Consider the following 15,440-nt stretch of genomic DNA (forward strand, 5'->3'; position numbering starts at 1 on the left):
GGCCCTGCTGTGAATGCAGGAGCTCTGAGTTCTAGTCAGTCCTGGCTTGGCCTCTGTTTTACTGGGATACCGTGGGTGAGACCCTTCCGTCTGGGCCTCAGTGCCCCTGGGTGGCCTTGCTGCCCTTGGAGGGCCATTCCAGATAAACGATGCAGAATGTGGTGGATGTGGATGGCTCCTGGCTCTCACTGTGGGATGTTCCTCACTCTCCCTGCCAGCTGGGAGCCAAAGGGCAGTGACACCCATGGAGTAATGGTTAACCAGGCCCAACACCCCCTCTATAGGGAATTACCTATAGACCAGGTCCACCCCAGTGGCCGAGAGTCCACAGGATGCAGTGGACAAAGGTGCTGGGGCTGGGGCTAGGGGCTGCTGCCTTCTTGGGGCTGGGGATCATCCTGGGCCACTTTGCCATCCCCAAGGAAGCCAGCGTCTCAGCCCCCCAGGACCTGGACCTGCAGATCCTGGAGACCGTCATGGGGCAGCTGAGTGCCAGCAGGATTCGGGACAACCTCAGGTGAGAGGTGGGGGTGTCTGCTCCTCCGTTTGCCAGAGGCCCCCTCCCTGATGCTGGCCTTGCCCCTCCCTCTGTCCACCCTGCAGAGAACTCTCCAGGGATCCGCACCTTGCCACCAGCCCTCGGGATGAAGACCTGGTGCAGCTGCTACTGCAGCGCTGGAGGGACCCAGAGTCGGGACTGGACTCGGCCGAGGCCTCCAAGTACGAGGTGCTGCTGTCCTTCCCCAGCCAGGAGCAGCCTAACCTTGTACACGTTGGTGAGGTCCTGCCCAGTCTTGGGAATGCCCCAGAGGGTTCCTAGTCGGGGAGCTGCTGGGCCAGCCATGACACTGCCACCCACCCCCCAACAGTGGGCCCCACTGGGGACATCATCTACTCCTGCCGCCAGACCGAGGAGAATCTGACCGGGGAGCAAGGGGGGCCAGATGTGGTACAACCCTACGCCGCCTATGCTCCCCCTGGAACCCCACAGGTGGGCCCAGAACCCCACTACTGCCCCAGCCCAGCTTCCTTGGTTCCACCCAGGCTTCTCCCACCCTGACCCAGGGAATATGCCTCACTGGGGCAAAGCGCCCCCTCCCAAATTTACTCACCTGTACACTTCACCACTGCTCCTTTCCTCCGTCAGTCATTCAACAAACACTAGTGGCTCTGCTCAAGGCCAGGCCTGTTAACAGGGCACCCAGACATGGAGGAAACCAGGGGTGACTGTCCTTGGGGAGTTTATAAGCTCTGGGCGAGGTGGGGGGACAGAATCCAAATTCTTCCTCCTGCTACCCAGCTTTCCAGCCCCCTGCCCCCTCCTTCGCTGGGCCCAGCTCTAAGGAACACCCCCTCCTGGGACTAGGGCCTCCTCGTCTATGCCAACCGGGGCTCGGAAGAAGACTTTAAGGAGCTACAGACTCAGGGCATCAACCTCGAAGGCACCATCGCCCTGACTCGCTATGGGGGTGTAGGGCGTGGGGCCAAGGTGAGTGGCAGTCCCCCAGTACAGGGGGCCTGGGCCAGGAAGGGGCCGGAGAGTGGACTGAAGAAAGTGTGGGGAAGGGGAAGGAGAAGGGGCAGTGCTGAGTGGGGAGCCAAGCCCCAGGCTGGGGCAGGAAAGGTGAGCTGTTTTCAGGTTGTCCCACCAATGGGTGATGTGGCCTTGGATGCTTCCCTGACCCTCTCTGAGTCTTAGGACACAAAGGGGTTGAGTACAGTTTTCAGGTTTGGTATTCCAGAGTCTAAGTACTTCTGTGAAGTATTTCTGAATATTCAACTGAAATCCTTCCTGTTGGCCCTCTTCCTGCCATTTCTTTTCCATCAAAAATTTGGACTAGGGGCTGGGTGCAGTGGCTAACGCCTGTAATCCTAGCATTTTGGGAAGCCAAGGCGGGCGGATCACCTGAGGTCAGGAGTTTGAGACCAGCCTGGCCAACATGGTGAATCCCCACCTCTACTAAAAATACAAAATTAGCTGGGTGTGGTGGCATATGCCTCCTGTAATCCCAGCTACTCGGGAGGCTCAGGTAGATGAACTACTTGAACCTGGGAGACGGAGATGGTAGTCAGGCGAGATCACGCAACTGTACTCCAGACTGGGCAAAAAAGAGTGAAACTCGGTCTCAAAAAATTTGAACACTCCCCCAGGTTCAAGCAATTCTCCTTCCTCAGCTTCTTGAGTAGCTGGGATTATAGGCATGTGCCACCACACCCAGCTAATTTTGTATTTTTAATAGAGACGGGGTTTCTCCATGTTGGTCAGGCTGGTCTTGAACTCCTGACCTCAGGTGATCTGCCAGCCTTAGTTAGCCTCCCAAAGTACTGGGATTACAGGTATGAGCCATCCTGCCTGGCAAAAAAAAAAAAAAAAAAAAAAAAAAAAAAAAAAAAAAAAAAAAAAATCTGACTATGTATTACATGTCCCTGGTTCAAAAAACTTAGAAAAAATTTTAATATAAAAAGTGTAGAATGAGAGAGGGGAAGGGAAAGTTAATATTTAATGGGGACAGAGTTTCAGATTTGTCGACGTAAAGAGTTCTAGCAGTGAGCGGTGGCGATGGCTGGGCAATATGAACGTACTCAGTGCCACTGACCTGCACACTCCACATGCTAAGTTCATGTTATGTGTATTTTACCACAATTTTTAAAAAAGTGTCCATAATAAGAGCTGGGAAAAGAGAAGGAAAGAAGGGAGGCGGGGAGAAAGAAAGGAAGAAAAGAAAGAGAAAAAAGAAAAAGAAAAAGAAAGGGGAACAGGTAGCGTAGAAATACACAGAATATTAGTTAACCATCACCACCATCCATTTCCAGAACTTTTTCATCATTTCAAACAGAAACTTTATTTAACAATAACTCCCCATGTCCCTGCCCCAGCCCCTACTCTGTTTTCTTTAACCTCAATTCTACTTTCTGTCTCTATGAATTTGCCTATTCTAGGTACCTCGCCTAAGTGGAAGTATAAGATATTTGTCTTTTTGTGTCTGGCTTATTTCACGTAATATAATATCTTCAAGACTCATTGATGTATCAGAACTTTATTTATTTTTAGTCTGAATAATATTCCATTGTTTTTTTTTTTTTTCTGAGACAGAGTCTCGCTTTGTTGCCCAGGCTGGAGTGTAATGGCACGATCTCAGCTCACTGCAATCTCCACTTCCTGGGTTCAGGCGACTCTCATGCCTCAGCCCCCCAAGTAGCTGGGACTACAGGTGTGTGCCACCACACCTGGTACAAAAAAGTAATTTTTGTACTTTTAGTAGAGACAAGGTTTCACCATGTTGGCCAGGCTGGTCTTGACCTCAGGTGATCTGCCTGCCTTGGCCTCCCAAAGTGCTGGGATTACAGGTGTGAGCCACCATGCCCCGCCTCTATTGTATGTTACAGCCCACATTTGGTTTAGCCATTCATCTGTTGATGGACACTTGGGCTGTTTCCTCCTTTTGGCCATTGAGAATAGCGCTGTTGTGGACACAAGTACACAACCGTGTTATTTTATTTTACTTTTTTTGAGACAGAGTCTGGCTCTGTTGCTCAGGCTGGAGTGCAGTGGCCCGATCTCGGCTCACTGCAACCTCTGCCTCCCCAGCTCAAGTGATTCTCCTGCCTCAGCCTCCTGAGTAGCTGGGCTTACAGGCACCTGCCACCACACCCAGCTAATTTTTGTACTTTTAGTAGAGATGGGATTTCACCATGTTGCCCAGTGTGGTCTCAAACTTCTGACCTATCCCTTTGCCTCAGCGTCTCAAAGTGCTGGGATTACAGGTGTGAGCCACCACACCCGGCCCACAACTGTGTTATTTTACACAACTTCATGGTATTCCACTGTAGGATGTCCCTGATATTCAACCAGACTCCACTGATAGGCACTGGCTTGGCTGTGCCGAACCGGCCTTTGCTGTTGCAAGCAGCACTGCCATAAATGACTTGTGCAAACAGTCATTTTTGGACACACCCGGTCCCTGTCCCTCCCTTACACACAACCTCCTCTGCCCGCTGCAGGCTGTGAACGCTGCCAAGCACGGGGTGGCCGGGGTGCTGGTGTACACAGATCCCGCCGACATCAACGACGGGCTGAGCTCATCCAGCGAAACCTTTCCCAACTCCTGGTACCTGCCCCCCTCAGGAGTGGAGCGAGGCTCCTACTACGAGTATTTTGGGGACCCTCTGACTCCCTACCTTCCAGCCATTCCCTCTTCCTTCCGCCTGGACCTTGCCAACGTCTCCGGATTTCCCCCAATTCCTACACAGCCCATTGGCTTCCAGGATGCAAGAGACCTGCTCTGGTGAGTCTGTGCCCTGGGGTGTCCTGCCCAGCACGCAGTGGCCTCCAAACTTCAAGCCCCACACTCACATTTACCCTGAAGGGTCTCTGCCTCCTTCCCAGCAACCTCAGCGGAACTTTGGCCCCAACCACCTGGCAGGGAGCACTGGGCTGCAGCTACAGGTTGGGTCCGGGCTTCCGACCTGACGGAGGCTTCCCAGCAGACAGGTGAGGCGCAGACCCCTTCTCCCTCAGCCGCCCTCTCCCCCAACTCACCTCTCCCTTTCCCTCATGATTGCATTCCCTCTTTCCACTTCAAAGCCGGACCTTCCCCTTTCTTCTCTCTCCCAGACCCTCTCATGACCCCAAAATATCTGTCTTGTCTTTGGGGAAGTTTGTGAAACAGCTGCAGCTGTGTCCTGTGGGGATTCCCCTGCCCCTCCCACCTCATCTCATCTGCACCCCATGACTCCCTCTCTTGAAGATGCCAAGCTCCTTCCCAAGTCAGGGCCTCTGCCACTCCCGACCTGTACCACCCTCCCTCCCTGCAGCACCCCCTGGCCTCCAAGTGCCCTCCCCTCCCAGGCCCCTTCACTCAGCTCTTCCTGTCCTTGTGGTGTGTCTCGCCCGGGAGAGGGAGGCCCCACAAGCACCAGGTACACATCTGTGGCAGTCATCGCCCAGAGCCTAGTCAGGGTCTAAGTACCCAGTAAGCGCCTATCCAGTGAGTGAGCAGGAGGGCGGGCTTCAGCCCTGCTGCCTCTCTTGGTACCTCTGGCCCAATGACCTTGAAGTTGCTTTCCAGCTCTGGGCAGCGTTGTCTCCTGCACTGGGTGGGGGGCAGTGGGCAAGGCCAAGGGTCTTCTCACACCCTTCACCCCCCCCAGTCAGGTGAATGTCAGTGTCCACAACCGTCTGGAGCTGCGGAACTCCTCCAACGTCCTGGGTATCATCCGCGGGGCTGTGGAGCCTGGTGAGCCTTCCTGTCACTCACCGCGCCCCAGGCTCCTGCTCTGCTCTGGGTGCCGCTGCCACTGCACCCTCATCCAGCCCTGCCCTCGCCACCCCTACCCCAGCTGCCCTGCCCACCTCTCCATCTTCTCTGGTTCTCTGCCTTTCTTCCTCTGGCCAGATCGATACGTGCTGTATGGGAACCACCGGGACAGCTGGGTGCACGGGGCTGTGGACCCCAGCAGTGGCACCGCTGTCCTCCTGGAGCTCTCCCGAGTCCTGGGGACCCTGCTGAAGAAGGGTGAGGAGGCCCCCTCCCCTGGCTCAGGGACTCTTGCCCCTGGAGGTCACCTTCCTGTTCCACCTCCTCTCCCTCACCCTGCAGTGTTCTCTCTGCCAAGCCTGAGGGCCCTGGGGGCAGAAATGCATGACACCAGCCTTAAGGAAGACGGGAATTCAGGTCTTCCCATGTTGATTTCTTGTTTCTGCTTTAGTTTTAGTTATTTATTTATTTTTATAGAGATGAGGGTCTCACTATGTTGCCTAGGCTGGTCTTGAACTCCAGGACTCAATGATCCACAGGCGTGAGTTCCCATGTCAGGCCCTCTTTCTTTAGTTTCAAAAACTCGTGGTAAAATATACATAACACAATTCACCAGTTTTACATTTGTAAGTATTTGACTCAGTGGCATTAAGTACATTTCTGAAGTTGTGTGGCCATCACTGCCATCAGCTCCAGAACTTCATCTTCCCTTACATATAACATCCGAGAGTTCTAAGCGTGGCATCTGAACCGATCCCCACTCAGCTGTAATTGCACAGGAACACTCCACTCCTGTCAAGCTCCATCCCCCTCCTTGTATGATATTGAAGTCACAGTTCAGAAAAGAGACTTGAAGCCTGGCCACAGTGGTTCATGCCTGTTAACCCAGCGCTTTGGGAGGCTGAGGTGGGCAGACTGCTTGAGTCCAGGAGTTCAAGACCTACCTGGGCAACATAGTGAGACCTTGTCTCTATAAAAAATAAACATAAGAAAGGCCGGGCGCGGTGGCTCAAGCCTGTATTCCCAGCACTTTGGGAGGCCGAGGCGGGTGGATCACGAGGTCAAGAGATCGAGACCATCCTGGTCAACATGGTGAAACCCCATCTCTACTAAAAACTACAAAAAATTAGCTGGGCATGGTGGCACGTGCCTGTAATCCCAGCTACTCAGGAGGCTGAGGCAGGAGAATTGCCTGAACCCAGGAGGCGGAGGTTGCGGTGAGCCGAGATCGCGCCATTGCACTCCAGCCTGGGTAACAAGAGTGAAACTCCGTCTCAAAAAAATAAATAAATAAAATAAAAAATAAACATAAAAAAATAACCAGGCATGGTGACATGTGCCTGTGGTCCCAGCTACTTCAAAGGCTGTGTAGGAGGAACGCTTGAGCCTGGGAGGTCGAGGCTGCAGTGAGCCGTGATCACGCTCCAATCCAGGATCACACTAGTGATCTGGTCACTAGTTTCCTTTCATCTATAATAATTGTTGAGCTGTTTGTTACTCTTTCATGATCCTTTTGTTTTTATCCTGCTATTATTATGTCAAATACCCCTCAAATTGGGTTTGTCTCTTTTGATTTAGATTATATATTTTTGGCAGAAAAAAGTGTAAACATTTGTTATTGGAAGCATGTAATCACATCACACTGAAAAATTCTTCATTTGCTGGTTGCAGTGGCTCATGCCTATAATCCCAGCACTTTGAGAGGCTGAGGTGGGTGTATTGCTTTAGCTCAGGAGTTCAGGACTGGCTGGGTAACATGGAGAAACCCCATCTCTACCAAAAATGCATAATAAGCCAGGCATGGTGGTATGTGCCTGTGGTCTCAGGGAAGGTTGAGGTGAGAGGATCACTGGACTCCAGGAAGTTGAGGTTGCAGTGAGCCGAGATTGCACCACTGCACTCCAGCCTGGGCCACAGAGTGAGACTCTTTCATCCAGGCTGGATGCAGTGGCGCGATCTCGACTCCCTGCAACCTTTGCCTCCCAGGCTCAAGCGATTCTGCTGCCTGAACCCGGGAGCGGAGCACCCTGCAGCCTGGCTTCTACCTCTAGTCCCTATGCCCGCTGTAGCACAGTGTGGAGCCAAATATCTGATTTGAAACTGGCTCTGCTGCCTACCAGCTGTGTGACCCTGGAAAAGTCATGTAGCTTCTCTGTCTCAGTTTCTTCAACTGTGAAATGGAAATAATAATATTTCCTCCTTCAAGGCATTGTTGTAAGGATTGGTACAACGTGGATAAGGCCCTAACAGGAAACGTTCTTGTGCTATCACCAAGTGAAGGAGGCTGTGGAGTTTGGCCTGGAGGCAGGGGTTGAGGGTGGAGGGTCGGAAGTCTTCCCGGAGCATGCCCACAGAGAGAGGGGCGGCGGATATTCTGGCAAAGGGACCACCTGACCCTTTGGGGAGCTTGGAATTGGGGTCAGTGTTTGGTGCGGGAGCTCCTGGAAGGCCTGGCTGCAGAGTGCCACAACCTGCTGTCCCGAGCTGTCCTAGCTTTTCCAGCTCTCCCGCCCTCCCCACGCCTGCAGCCTTTCTCCTAAGGCACCCCAGGATCAGGAGGACCCCGTTTTCCAACCCTCTATCCCCGCTTCCCAGGCACCTGGCGTCCCCGCAGATCAATCGTGTTTGCGAGCTGGGGGGCTGAGGAGTTTGGGCTCATTGGCTCCACGGAGTTCACAGAAGTGAGTGGCCCTACCCTGTAGAGGATTGAAAGGGGTTCCCAGGGCAGCACGGCGCGGTGCTGACGTCGCCCCTCGCACCCGCAGGAGTTCTTCAACAAGCTGCAGGAGCGCACGGTGGCCTACATCAATGTGGACATCTCGGTGTTTGGTATGGGGGTGGCGGGGCGGGAAAGGGGAGGGGACGGCCTGACGACGGGGTGGATAAATGAAGGTGCTGGGGCCCAAACAGTCTTTCTCCCCTCCTCCCACAGCCAACGCTACCCTCAGGGTACAGGGGACGCCCCCTGTTCAGAGTGTCGTCTTCTCTGCAACCAAAGAGGTGGAAGTGGGCGGGCCCAGCGGGGCTGAGCTAGCGGGGCCGGGACCGCGCGGTGGGCGGCCGTGTGTGGTGGGCGGGGCCGTGTGTGGTGGGCGGGGCCACGTGGGTGGGCGGGGCTGGGAGTGGTACTCTAGATCTGCTGGGGCTGAACTGAGGCTGGGGCGAGCCTCGTAAGGACTGGACCGTGGGTGGGCTGGAGACCGGCGGAGGACACCCCTTGTTGTTGGGGCTAGGGTGGGCCCTGCACTGAGACTAAATTCTCCCTTCTGCCAGATCCGCTCACCAGGCCCTGGCGACCTGAGCATCTACGACAATTGGATCCGGTACTTCAACCGCAGCAGCCCGGTGTACGGCCTGGTCCCCAGGTAAGCCCAGGTTCGGAAGAGGTCCCGGGGCTCGGCGGTCCAGCCCAGTGCTCTTTATCCCGGCCCCGTTCCTTCCCGCAGCCTGGGTTCACTGGGTGCTGGCAGCGACTATGCACCTTTCATTCACTTCCTGGGCATCTCCTCCATGGACCTCGCCTACACCTATGACCGGGTGAGCAGGAACCCCTCTGCCTCTGCCCCGGTACCTTGCTGCACGCACCACACCTCCTCTTCCTGGGGCTGTTCTGGTATAGACTGAACCCTTCTCCTTTACTCGTTGCTACTTCTGCCAAGTTTCTTAACTACACACACACACACGCACACACGCGCACACGCACGCACATATTATATGTAGATGGAGTCTTGCTTTGTTGCCAGGCTGGTTTTGAACTCCTGGGCTCAAGCCATCCTCCCACCTCAGCCTCCCGAAGTGCTGGGATTACAGGCATGAGACTCAACTCCCGGCCTCTGCCAAGTTTTGTAACCTTTTCAAGCATCTCTTTATGCTCATCTATGTTATTTTATCAAATGTAAGATACTACTGATTATAAGATGTGCCATTATGCTATGCAATATTCAGGGGAAAAAAACACCACTTCCAACGAGTTGTAGGATGACATTGCCTGTAAGAAGTAACCTGTTCTAGAGATCTTAAAATGTAAGGGGAAAAAGTTAATTTCAGCATTAATTAACTCAGAGTATGAAGCAGGGATGACCCATACCATTGGTGTGAGCGTTGGGGTAAAGGCAAAACAAGACAAGAGGTGCAGAGTGACCAGCTGGAATCTCCATTTCATGCTCCAAAAAGTGCATTCTGCACTTCACAGCCACAGCGATTCTCAGTAGTAGAGATGGGATTTCAATCTCTTTATCTGACTCCAAAGCCCCAGGTTCTTCTTCCTGTGAAACAAAGCTGGCACCAGACCCACCTCTGCCACTGATTAGCTGTGTGATGTCAGGCAGGTTAACCTCTCTGAGCTTCAGTTTCCTTTTCTGTGGAAATTCTAGAACCCACCTCACCTAGAACCCACCTTGGATGACCAGGATCCAGTGGAGATAATGCCCACATTTTGCAGCTCCCTGGAGGTATACCTTCTCCCACTTCTTATCCCAAGCCTCTCACCTCTGGGCCTTGTTCCCCCAGAGCAAGACTTCAGCCAGGATCTACCCCACCTATCACACAGCCTTTGACACCTTTGACTATGTGGACAAGTTTTTGGACCCAGGTGAGGAGGGGTCTATGGGCATCCTGAGACCGGGACAAGAGAGGCTGAAGACTGAGCCCTGGACTTGTGACCCTTGCTGCAGGCTTCAGCAGCCATCAGGCTGTGGCCCAGACAGCAGGGAGTGTGATTCTCCGGCTCAGTGACAGCTTCTTCCTGCCCCTCAACGTCAGTGACTACAGTGAGACACTCCGCAGCTTCCTGCAGGCAGCCCAGCAAGAACTCGAGGCCCTGCTGGAGCAGCACAGCATCAGCCTGGGTATGCACAGCCCCTGACGCTGAGGCATGGGGAGCCCTGCACCCCCAGGACTAAGCCACTGCTCGTTCCTCACAGGGCCTCTGGTGACTGCAGTGGAGAAGTTTGATGCAGAAGCTGCAGCCTTGGGCGAACACATATCAACACTGCAGAAGGGCAGCCCTGAGTGAGCAAGGGCAGCAGGCAGGGTCTGGGAGGGCAGTGTCCAGGGAAGGATACCAGGCTGGTAGCTGGGCTGCTGGCTCCAGGGTGACCGGCAGGTCCTGCCTCCACCAGCCCCCTGCAGGTCCGGATGCTCAATGACCAGCTGATGCTCTTGGAACGGACCTTCCTGAACCCTCGAGCCTTCCCAGAGGAACGCTACTACAGGTGAGTCTGTCCCAAAGTCCTGGGAGGTGCCTCCAGGTGGGGCCGGGCAAGGCCCCCGACCTGAGAGAGGAGGTGGGTAGTTTCTCTGCCCTTTACAGCACAACCCAGCCCCTGACGTTGGGAATGTGAGGCTCAGGGAGGGGAGGAAAGTTGCTTGAGGGTCCCTCTGGGAGCTGGGACTAGAACCCACATTTCCTTCTCCACTGCCACTGCTGTAAGAGCCGCCTGGCTTTCAGAGACAAATGGAGGGAGATGCTTTTCTGCCTAGCTGCGTACAGGAGCTGAGCCAGTTCCAGACCCAGGCTGCTCTTTCCTGACCCTGATCCTGTCTCATTTCTCCCGCCAGCCATGTGCTCTGGGCGCCTCGCACAGGCTCTGTAGCCACATTCCCGGGCCTATCCAATGCCTGCTCCAGGGCCAGGGACACAGCCCCTGGATCTGAAGCTTGGGCTGAGGTGCAGAGACAGATAAGCATTGTGGTGATGGCCCTAGAGGGTGCAGCAGCCACCCTGAGGCCTGTGGCTGACCTCTGACCCCAGCCCTCCCTTTACCCCCACCCTTTCCTGCCTGCTTTCCTGGATCCTTGTCTTCCTTGGTGCCCGGGGAGGGTACAACCACAGGACCCTCTCAAGCTTCTCAGGCAACAGCTTGGGGTCCCTGAGGGGAGTGGCAAGCCCTGATGCAACTCACCCTCACCCTGGCACAGGTGGCAGAGGGGACAGGGATGGTGGGAATGGCAAAACCACCAACTGCTCTTGCTGGAGGGTGGGTGAAGATGGGATGCACGCCAACTCAGATCACCAAGGCCAACGACCAGTGGAGAAACTGAGGCACGGGGTTCCTTGGGCCTTGCCTAGTCTGTGTTTCTCTCCCTGCATGCTGGGTGTCCTAACTCCCTACAACAGCTCCCCAAATAAATCAAGTCTAGTGATTGGTACCAACAAAACAAGTTCCTTTTATTAGCTGGGAACCACGGAAAAAGAAACCTAAGTGCTCTGACCCAGTCCGGGGCTCTGGGAGATTCATGTTCCCTGCTCAGGTAGGGATCCAGGTCTGTCCATGTCCTCATCTTCTTCCTCTGCCATGACCACCTCCTCCAGGGTGCGTCCTCGAAGTTTGCTCTCCACTAACATCTTGCATGTACCGGCAGGTGGTAGCCCTTCCTCCAAGTAGCGACCCCTCAGGAACACAACTCTCTCCTCTCCGTCCAAGGGCAGCCCGTGGGCCTGGCACAGGTCCTGTGCTTCCTTGAGTCCATCCAGGGCCAGCAGGTTAACCATAAAGCCCAGAGGCAAGGTCTGGCCCTTGGGGGTGCTAAAGGCACGAGCGAGGCGGGCCAGGGCTTCCCGGCGTGCATGGCTCACATGGCACTGCACAGCACAACTTGGCAGGTAGGGCAGGGTCTGGAGTAGGCGGAACAGGCGGGCAGCATTGCCCTCTCGGAAGGCAGCATCTACTGCCAAGGCCCTGCGGAGGGGCGGGCAGGTACGCAGAGCAGCAGGTAGCTGTAGAACCTCGCGCAGGGCCTCCACCGAGCCTGTGAGGGTGGGAAGCCAGAATCAGGATGCCAGGTCCTTACAGGATCAGGACCATCTCCCTCCCAAATGCTCATTCTTCCTTGCCACGCCCACCTCCTCTGGCCCAAGCTCAGCTCTGGACCTCCCTCCCACCTACCTCCTCAACCACGCCTCTTCTCAAGGCCTAGCCCACCTTCCCTCTTCCCTCTAAGGTCCAGCCATTGGCTCCTTCCCTGACCCATATTTGAACGAGTTGCCTCAGGCTCTGGACCTCCTGCAGTCCGGATCCTTACTTACAACACTGAAGTAGCCAGGGTATACGGCTTTGGGAAGCTGGCCCAGATAATTTAATGACTCGTCTGAGAGTGGTGACCCCAATCCAGGTTTTCTGACTTGGATTTCCCACTACCCTGGCTTTCCTGCGCCCACAGTTTTGGAAGCCAATTCTGCCTCACCTTCCCCTGACCACCTGGGAAGGCCACTTCTTCAGGAAACTATGCTCCTACTTCCCTTCCAGAAGAGTTTCAGGCACTGGAACTTTGGGCCAGTTAACTGGGGCTTCTGAATAATTAGTAGGTTGTGAAATCAACAGCATTTTGTTACAACTGTATAGAATAGTCTTTTTTTTTTTTTGAGACCACTTGCTCTGTCACCTGGGCTGAAGTATAGTGGGTCACTGCAACCTCCACCACCTCCCAGGTTCATGTGCCACATGCCCAAATAATTTCTGCATTTTTAGTAGAGAGGGCCCGGCCAGAACAGAGCTTATTAGAGAGCTGGGCACAGTGGCTCATGCCTGTAATCCTAGCACTCTGGGGGACCAAGGTGGTAGGATCAGTTTAGCCCAGGAGTTTAAGATCATCCTAGTTAACATGGCAAGACTCCAATCTCTATATAAAAATAAATTTTAAAAAATTAAAAGAGAGGCCGGGCGCGGTGGCTCAAGCCTGTAATCCCTGCACTTTGGGAGGCCGAGGCGGGTGGATCACGAGGTCAAGAGATCGAGACCATCCTGGTCAACATGGTGAAACCCCGTCTCTACTAAAAATACAAAAAATTAGCTGGGCATGGTGGTGCGTGCCTGTAATCCCAGCTACTCAGGAGGCTGAGGTAGGAGAATTGCCTGAACCCAGGAGGCGGAGGTTGCGGTGAGCCGAGATGGCGCCATTGCACTCCAGCCTGGGTAACAAGAGCAAAACTCCGTCTCAAAAAAAAAGCAGACAACAAAAAAAAAATTAAAAGAAAATCATGGTCCTACCTCTGCTACTGTTAACCAGTGCTGTGTCAAGAGGCAAGTCACCACCCTGGGCTTCGGTTTCTTCCCCCACTAGACCAGGGATAATTACTATGTCTTTTTCACAGTGTGAACAAAGATAAACCATTAACTGGGCATAATGGCAGGCACCCAGATACTTGGGAAGGTGGGGCTGGAGAATCACTTGAGCCCAGGAACTCGAGTGGCAACAAGCGAGACCCCATCTCTACAAAAAATTTTTTTTAAGTTAGCCAGGTTGTGCACATCTGTGGTGCCAGCTGCTCAGAAGGCGATGAGGGAGGAGGATCCTTTAAGCCCAGAAGGTTGAGGCTGCAGTAAGCTATGATCAAGCCAGCCTGGGCAACAAAGTGAGACCCTTTCTCAAAAAACACCAACAGGCTGGGTGTGGTGGCTCATGCTTATAATCCCAGAATTTTGGGAGGCAGAGGTGAGTGGATCATTTGAGGTCAGGAGTTTGAGACCAGCCTGGCCAACATGGTGAAACCCTATCTCTACTAAAAATACAAAAATTAGTCTGGCACGGTGGCGTGCACCTGTAGTCGCAGCTCCTCGGGAGGCTGAGGCAGGAGAGTCGCCTGAACCCAAGAGGCGGAGGTTGCAGTGAGCCAAGATCATGCCACTGTACTCCAGCCTGTATGACAGAGCAACAATTTGTCTAAAAAAAAAAAAAAAAAGTTAAAAATCACGATCACGATTTAGGCCAACCCTCCCATTCCATCCTCGCCCCCTCCACTTTTATTCCTGAGGCAACTAAGACTCAGAGACGGGCCCGAGGTCCTACGTCGGGGCTGGGTGGATCTTGTGCTGTCCTGGGGGGGAGCTAATGGTGAGATGTTAAAGCTAATCCTTCCTTTCCCTACCCCCACTGTCATGGAGGGCTCCTGTCCCCACGCTCTGCCCAGCTGCTGGGACCCCGACTCACCCAGGTTATAGAGCAGAAAGAGGCCCTGGAAGGCGGGCTGGCGGGGGTGCGGTCCGGCGCCCCGAGCGTAGCAGCGCCGCAGCGAGCCAAAACCCTCCTGCACCTGGGCCTGCAGCAGCACCGGGTCCGCGGGTCCCCGCGCCGCGTCGGGTCCGAGCCGCGCCACCACGGCCAGCAGCGTGGCCAGCGCCGCCTCGAGCACCACTGCTGCCTCGGCGTCGCCCGCGTCCTGCAGGGCCAGGTCCAGGCGCACGGCTCGCAAGCGGTCCACCACGAAGCTGGCCACCTCTGCGCGGGCGGCGTCTGCGCTCTCCGCCACCTCACCGGCCAGGTAGCGCACGGTGGCCAGCAGCACAGAGGGCGGACGCAACTGGCTGGGCGGGGGCCGGGGCTTGCCGGCGGCTGGTCGGCTGTACTCCTTCACCGCGCGCTGCGGGTCGGCGCGCGGCGGGTCCTGGCGACACCCCGGCGCCACCTCCAATCGGTGCAGGCGGCGCTCCCTTTCGCGCTGGGCGCGCTCGGCTGCCGGACACATGTCCGGGCAGGTGCCCACGGGCAGCTCACAGCCGGGCATGAGGAGGCTGCGAGGAGACGGTGGGGGCTCAGCATCTCGGGGACAGCGGTGCCGCGGAAGGGCACGAGAGGCCGGCTGGCTATGGGGAGCAACGCATTGGGGCTGAACCTGGCTGGGCCCGCCTGCCCGCCATGATCTCCGGCCTCCTGGTCGCCCGTCGGGCCATCGCCGTCCGCCCCTGCCCACCTCCGTCCTCTCACCCGGTCCCGTCGAATCGGCCTCCCCAGATGCACTGCGCTGTAGTCCTGCAACGCCCCTGTGGTTCCTGCGCGGCAAAAAGTCCCCATCAAGCGCCAAGCTCAGCTTTGCGCGCTCCCCTTGGATTTTTTAAGAGTGTAGTTCGGGCCGCTCCCATGATACACCGGTGTAATCCCTGCCGCAACCAATCGCTTTGTGGTGAGGCGAGGCGGGGGCGGGGCGGAACCGAGGCCACGCCCCCCAGTCCTGCCGGGCTCCAGCCGGCTGAGCAATCGGTGTTTGGCTTTGGGGGCCTCTGAGACAGGTACCCCCGCTTTGGGTTCCTCTCCTCCATCCCTTCCACCCTATAAAACGGCTCCATCCATTGTCATTTTCTGTTTCCCTGGAGACTATGCTCCCTATTTTCTAGCTCAGGGATCAGCAAATGTATTCTACAAAGGGCCGCGTTTTGGGATTTGCAGGCGGCAAAGACAACTCTGCAA

The 15,440-nt window shown here is 55.2% G+C and overlaps 2 protein-coding genes across 5 annotated transcripts; one reads left to right on the forward strand and one right to left on the reverse strand.

Annotated features, from left to right (window-relative positions):
• The first annotated feature begins 309 nt into the window (after positions 1–309).
• NAALADL1 (N-acetylated alpha-linked acidic dipeptidase like 1) lies at positions 310–11,417 on the forward strand. Its single transcript, XM_032282888.1, has 18 exons — positions 310–517; positions 604–776; positions 870–991; positions 1,367–1,489; positions 4,003–4,286; positions 4,388–4,492; positions 5,152–5,237; positions 5,397–5,516; positions 7,854–7,939; positions 8,024–8,087; positions 8,191–8,258; positions 8,532–8,623; positions 8,705–8,795; positions 9,768–9,849; positions 9,932–10,105; positions 10,181–10,268; positions 10,379–10,471; positions 10,818–11,417. The coding sequence occupies exons 1-18, from the start codon at positions 333–335 to the stop codon at positions 11,002–11,004; spliced, it is 2,223 nt and encodes a 740-aa protein (XP_032138779.1). The 5' UTR covers positions 310–332; the 3' UTR covers positions 11,005–11,417.
• Positions 11,404–15,429, reverse strand: SAC3D1 (SAC3 domain containing 1). 4 transcript variants are annotated; one of them, XM_032282890.1, is made up of 3 exons: positions 14,961–15,143; positions 14,187–14,767; positions 11,404–12,008 (listed from the first exon to the last, which is right to left on the reverse strand). In XM_032282890.1, exons 2-3 carry the CDS (start codon positions 14,758–14,760, stop codon positions 11,494–11,496), a joined length of 1,089 nt encoding a protein of 362 aa, XP_032138781.1. In that variant the 5' UTR covers positions 14,761–14,767; positions 14,961–15,143; the 3' UTR covers positions 11,404–11,493. The 4 variants fall into 4 exon arrangements, with proteins under 4 accessions (XP_032138781.1, XP_032138780.1, XP_032138782.1 ...); XM_032282889.1 differs by having other exon boundaries at positions 14,187–14,839; XM_032282891.1 differs by having other exon boundaries at positions 11,925–12,008; positions 14,125–15,429.
• Positions 15,430–15,440: the final 11 nt, after the last annotated feature.

This window comes from Sapajus apella, unplaced genomic scaffold (genome assembly GCF_009761245.1).
Source record: "Sapajus apella isolate SASKATOON/1434 unplaced genomic scaffold, GSC_monkey_1.0 scaffold14, whole genome shotgun sequence".
NCBI lineage: Eukaryota > Metazoa > Chordata > Mammalia > Primates > Cebidae > Sapajus > Sapajus apella.

Bases quoted from the DNA above. Each gene is read 5' to 3' on its own strand.
- NAALADL1 (XM_032282888.1), top strand. From the start codon at position 333: ATGCAGTGGACAAAGGTGCTGGGGCTGGGGCTAGGGGCTGCTGCCTTC. The intron at 5,517-7,853 runs GTGAGGAGGCCC...CCCGCTTCCCAG, and splicing joins GGGGACCCTGCTGAAGAAGG to GCACCTGGCGTCCCCGCAGA. The intron at 10,269-10,378 runs GTGAGCAAGGGC...TGCCTCCACCAG, and splicing joins CTGCAGAAGGGCAGCCCTGA to CCCCCTGCAGGTCCGGATGC.
- SAC3D1 (XM_032282890.1), bottom strand. From the start codon at position 14,760: ATGCCCGGCTGTGAGCTGCCCGTGGGCACCTGCCCGGACATGTGTCCG. The intron at 12,009-14,186 runs GTGAGTCGGGGT...CCACCCTCACAG, and splicing joins CTTTCTGCTCTATAACCTGG to GCTCGGTGGAGGCCCTGCGC.